We start from the raw sequence: 5947 nt of genomic DNA on the forward strand, positions 1-5947 counted from the left end.
ACTAAATACTTTTTTGCTCCACTATAGGGTTTTGGAATGAAACTCTTCACATCTAGAACATTCACAACAGCCAATGTGTTCTTTAGAGTCTCAATGGCTTCTAGAATGGTTGAGTTATTCAGTCCCACAGATCCTCATGGTATATGTATCAGCTGTACTGCTAATGATTCCACTGTGCAGAGTCTGGCAGCTCTGACCAAGAACTGGAGCTCTGCATGCAGGAGAACATGACATGAGTTACATACATTCATTCCCACAGACAGAGGGGAATAGCTCCAGCTCTGAGCGCTACTTTAATGCCTCTGGCAAAGCTGGGAATGGCGTTTCATTGCTGACGCACTGCAGACCCTGGGTTCAAGTAGTATTCCAAATCTTTCACATACTTTCAGCGTTTGCTTTAGCCTGGCTGGAGTGCCCGATGGGCGGGGTTTTAGACTTTTGGAATGATTCCATTGGTTCCATTTTGCCAGGCAAGCTCAATCAAACATAGACAAAGTATGTATAAGGATTTCGGATCATTTTTGAACCCAGGTGTGACTCACTGGGGGACTTGGCTCCGATGTTGCCCACATGTGCCGTTCTGGATGTATGACTGGGTCTCTCGGTCTGTTACTACAGTGAGGTAGCTAGACAGAGAAAACACAGCTGGCTTGGTGGCTGTGCAGTACTGAGAGAATTCACATGTACTTTTTCTTTCCATGACCCAACCAACCAGAAAGAAGCTGGATTTCTGTTTTTTACCACCTGTTGAAAGTGGTATAGTACAATGTTGTGGTTCCAGTTTTCCCCTTATGGTCTGAGACCAGACAATAGTTTTCATCACAAATGGAACCCTATTCCCTATATAGTGTACTCTTCTTGACTTGGGTCGTTTGGGAGCCATGTTGGAGACTGGACAGAAATACAGCAGAACTCAGGAGGATTTTAACAGCAGGTGTTCAATCCAATGTTAGTCTAGGAGGACTTAAACATGTCATTTTGTGTGAGTAATAACCTAGTTCTGTACTCTGGAATGGGCTGTCTTGAGTAATAGAATATTGAGTTAGAATTCTGTGGGAGAATTCTGTGAGAGAATTCTGTGGGAGAATTCCGTGAGAGAATTCTGTGGGAGAATTCTGTGGGAGAATTCTGTGGGAGAATTCTGTGAGAGAATTCTGTGGGAGAATTCCGTGAGAGAATTCTGTGGGAGAATTCCGTGAGAGAATTCTGTGGGAGAATTCTGTGGGAGAATTCTGTGGGAGAATTCTGTGAGAGAATTCTGTGGGAGAATTCTGTGGGAGAATTCTGTGAGAGAATTCTGTGGGAGAATTCTGTGGGAGAATTCTGTGAGAGAATTCTGTGGGAGAATTCTGTGGGAGAATTCTGTGAGAGAATTCTGTGGGAGAATTCTGTGGGAGAATTCTGTGAGAGAATTCTGTGGGAGAATTCCGTGAGAGAATTCTGTGGGAGAATTCCGTGAGAGAATTCTGTGGGAGAATTCTGTGGGAGAATTCTGTGGGAGAATTCTGTGAGAGAATTCTGTGGGAGAATTCTGTGGGAGAATTCTGTGAGAGAATTCTGTGGGAGAATTCTGTGGGAGAATTCTGTGAGAGAATTCTGTGGGAGAATTCTGTGGGAGAATTCTGTGAGAGAATTCTGTGGGAGAATTCTGTGGGAGAATTCTGTGGGAGAATTCTGTGAGAGAATTCTGTGGGAGAATTCTGCTTTAAGAAAAAGAAAAATCTTCCCCATTAATACCGTGTGATGTATCTCATTCAAAGTGAACCTCCTGGATGACCTGGGAAGATCAGTGAGAGGATTCTTATGGAATGGCCAAGTCTAGACGACTGATTTCACTACTCTGCTACAGTATACTTAAACGTTTGTGTGTACAATAAATAAGCTTCTCTGCCATGGCAACTCTCCACCCCGTGATACTTGTCTGGAGAAAGGCCCTCTATTCTCCAGATTCAGCTGTCTCCATTGAAACAATAAAACACAACAGCAGCCAAACAGCAACATCCGCCAATGTAAACCTAACACTACTACGCTAGTGAGAATGTCTCATTTTATGTGCAAACAAGTGTGTTTTACCGACCATCAGTGTTATAAGACACGAGGGAGTCACACATATTCATTATGACAGAAGTAGTATTACAGATCAATGATGACAACTTTCTAGACATATTATTTATTTATTGTTTGGCACAACACAAAAGTGCTTCAGGATAATACTACCCATGATCCCAAAATCACGGTTCAATATTCGGTCTGATCAATTCTAATAAAATGGATTAAAATGTGTTCTTAAACTCTCTAAAGAGTCAATAATCAATAATCAATACTCTGGAATAGATCATTACATTTTTTGCGAAAATGTATCTTTTGGGATTTTAATCTGATGTGGATTAACGCATTGTTTATACAATTTTCAGAACGCATCATGTGACGAAAGTCCTCATGTGTATGAAACCTTGAAACCTATTTCAGGAAGTCCTACAGTAAGGCAAGAGGTGGTCAAAACCGCCGCCTGAAGAGATACTGCGTGGCAGGCTTTTGCTCCTGCCCTGCAGTAACAGTTAGCCTGGTCCCAGATCAGTTTGTGCTGATCAGTAGATTAGAGTGTGTTAGAGCTAGCCTGGTCCCAGATCAGTTTGTGCTGATCAGTGAATTAGAGTGTGTTAGAGCTAGCCTGGTCCCAGATCAGTTTCTGCTGATCAGTAGATTAGAGTGTGTTAGAGCTAGCCTGGTCCCAGATTAGTTTGTGCTGATCGGTAAATTAGAGTGTGTTAGAGCTAGCCTGGTCCCAGATCAGTTTGTGCTGATCAGTAGATTAGAGTGTGTTAGAGCTAGCCTGGTCCCAGATTAGTTTGTGCTGATTGGTAAATTAGAGTGTGTTAGAGCTAGCCTGGTCCCAGATCTGTTTGTGCTGTCTTGCTCATTTAGATTTGCGAAAGGCTATGTTAAGATTAGGGCTGGAGCAAAATCCTGCAGAACGGCTACCTCTCCAAAACCAACGATGGTCTCTATAAGGTCTATTATGAAATGTATATTATCAAATATATAATTATCTATAAACCACAGAATCTTCTTATAAATATTGCTGGTTTTCTCTCAATGTACATAAAAAAACACACAGGTTAATCACCCTTCTTGTATTCAATAACTTATCCCTAGAATTGCATTTTATTGTTATCATTGCAGACAAAAACCCAGCTGTTAACTTCACATTTTTGGTCAGATACACACATCATTGTTATAACAGTTGAATGCACAATGCATTTTTTATCTCTCCATTTTATATAAAAAAAATGAATGAAAATAAAGAATCTTTGGTGTTTATTAAAGCAAAAATAGAATTTAAAAAAAGTCTATATAAAAAGGCATTAAAATATAATATGTAAATTACAAAGTAACACGTCAACAGATACAGCATGGCCAAGGAACTGAGAAATTCCAGCTTTGACTTTCATTAACAACTGTGTATAAAAAAAGAGGACAAATATGACCAAAAAAACATCATAAATTATGTTATAATCGAGAACGAGCCATTTTCTGGGTGCTTCCCGATCACTCACTCATACAATGAAAAGCATACCCACTGAGGTATTTCATCTTCAAATGACTCTGTCAAGCATTATGCACAATGGGAGTGAGACTTTAAAAGTGCATAGGACATTATGCACATCATCTCTGTGTATCTATGTGGAAAAAACAGGATGTCCATTTGGTGGTTTTCCATTTGGCAAAACACATCACCAACAAGTGTTTTTTTACCTCATCATCATAATATTTCAGAAGGAAATATCTGTAGTTTCTTGTTGCAGTCAGTCACAGCAGCAATGATATCGCTCTTCTGGCATCGTCACTTCACGTCACCTGCCGAGAGTCCAACAATCAATGAGCAGTTTGAGATTCTTCACTTTGTAAACGTTGAGAGGGAGCATGTCTGCGTCTCGAACTGCACCCTGATCCGTAAAAAGTGTGTTACTTTGTTGACCAGAGCCCTGTATGGACCCTGGTGAAAAGTAGTGCACTATACAGGAAATAGAGTGGCGTTTAAGATCCGATCGAGGAGTTTCAGTGGAGGAGGGGGAGGAGGAGGAGGAAAAGAAGAAGATGTCATACATCCAGCACCATATCATACTGCTGTTCTTTCTTCCTCTTGCCACATTTAGTGATCAGTACCATGTACAACGTCAAGAGCATGACCCAGTAGCTGGCGTACACTATCGCACCAACGATTAAGACTATCTTTTCAGAGTCTGGAAAAGGAAAATCTTTTCTGGTTTCCTGGACGACCGTATAGATAATGCCAAGGAAGAGGATGGTGAACCAGACCGATATGGGAACGAGCCCTACGAAGTTAGTCACGATCGTCTTCCTCCCTGACGTGCCCCAGCCAGCCTTGTTTATGGTGGCGATAGCGAACATCTTGGCCGGTAGCAGACTGGACATGTACAACACTGAGTAGAAGGACATGAAGACCATGACGATGTTGCCCCTCATGCAAGAGGCAAAGGAGGACTTGATGAGGGCGACCGCCTGGACGATCAACAGGAAGAGAAGGATATTCCAGATCCTCCCCTGGTAGAACAGCTGTATCGCCGTGGCAATGAGGAAGAAGGGGAAGAACCCGGTGATGACAGCCTCGTAGGTCATCCAGAGGTGGTGTTTGTGGAACCACATGGCGTTGTAGAGCCACTCTCTGAAGTAAGACTTACTCCACCGGGTCTGCTGGTTCAGCCAGCGCAGGTAGGTGATGGGGGTCTCGGTCAGGCACTTGGACCGGGCCGTGTACTTGGTGGCGTAGCCCAGGCTCAGCACGCGGTTGGTGAGGTGGCGGTCGTCGCCGAAGCTACAGTGGCTGCCCATGAATGTCTGGTTGTACCAATCCTCTATGAACTCGTGGAGCAGGTTGTTCCTGTACATTCCCAGTGGTCCGCTGATACACTGGACGCAGCCGAAGTAGGACTGACACGCTCGCTCGATGTTGAAGGCCATCCAGTAACGGACGCTGCTAAGAAACGAGATCCAGGACTCGTATTTGTTCAGGATCTGTGGAGGAAGAAAGACACATAAGGTCAGGGTATTTAAGTTGGTTAACAACTGCTGTAAACACATTCTATAGTGTCAGCATAGCAACCAAACGGCACAATCGTGGGCAATTGGTTTAAGGACCCCTAATTAGCAAAAGAAAATGCTATCAACTCTCCCAGAGCTCCTACAAATGTTCCACCTATCAACCTGCTATTGTGTAGAATTCTCACATGGGAGTAATCAATGTAAGCCTAAGGTATAGGCTAACTCAATTTTGTCGAGGAATGTCCTGTTGTGTAGATACATTTTTATAGTTTGTATTATTTGGTATTCGGGGAACTTTAAATGAAATAAGGGCAGATTTGGTCCTCAACAACAGTGTAGGCTTAACCATGAGTCTTACTCTTGTCCAGAATACTTTACAGGATCATAAAAGAAAGCACTAAAGCTTTATTTTATGCACTGAAGCTTACTTGTTGAAAAAGCTATCAAAATACTTTTACTAGGTTTGTGTTTATTTCTTTGTAGTTTCTAGATGTGGGCCGTAAAAGGCATCAACATCACTACATCAGTTAATAAACCACAGGGTGAGAAGATTCTCTCAGTTTAACCCGGAGCAACTCTGAAGATTCTCTCAGTTTAACCCGGAGCAACTCTGAAGATTCTCTCAGTTTAACCCGGAGCAACTCTGAAGATTCTCTCAGTTTAACCCGGAGCAACTCTGAAGATTCTCTCAGTTTAACCCGGAGCAACTCTGAAGATTCTCTCAGTTTAACCCGGAGCAACTCTGAAGATTCTCTCAGTTTAACCCGGAGCAACTCTGAAGATTCTCTCAGTTTAACCCGGAGCAACTCTGAAGATTCTCTCAGTTTAACCCAGAGCAACTCTGAAGATTCTCTTAGCCTACATGTGTTTGATACCATTTCAT

General features: G+C 42.5%; 1 protein-coding gene across 1 annotated transcript in view; it reads right to left on the reverse strand.

Moving 5' to 3' along the window:
- Positions 1 to 2159: 2159 nt before the first annotated feature.
- has2 (hyaluronan synthase 2) overlaps positions 2160 to 5947 on the reverse strand; it is a 32690-nt gene continuing 28902 nt past the window's right edge. The window contains exon 4 of the mRNA XM_036935639.1: positions 2160 to 5037. Within this exon, the coding sequence (XP_036791534.1) occupies positions 4102 to 5037 (936 nt within the window). The 3' untranslated portion in view covers positions 2160 to 4101. The remainder of the gene's footprint in view (positions 5038 to 5947) is intronic.

The sequence above is a fragment of the Oncorhynchus mykiss genome, chromosome 2, assembly GCF_013265735.2.
Source record: "Oncorhynchus mykiss isolate Arlee chromosome 2, USDA_OmykA_1.1, whole genome shotgun sequence".
In the NCBI taxonomy this organism is placed as follows: domain Eukaryota; kingdom Metazoa; phylum Chordata; class Actinopteri; order Salmoniformes; family Salmonidae; genus Oncorhynchus; species Oncorhynchus mykiss.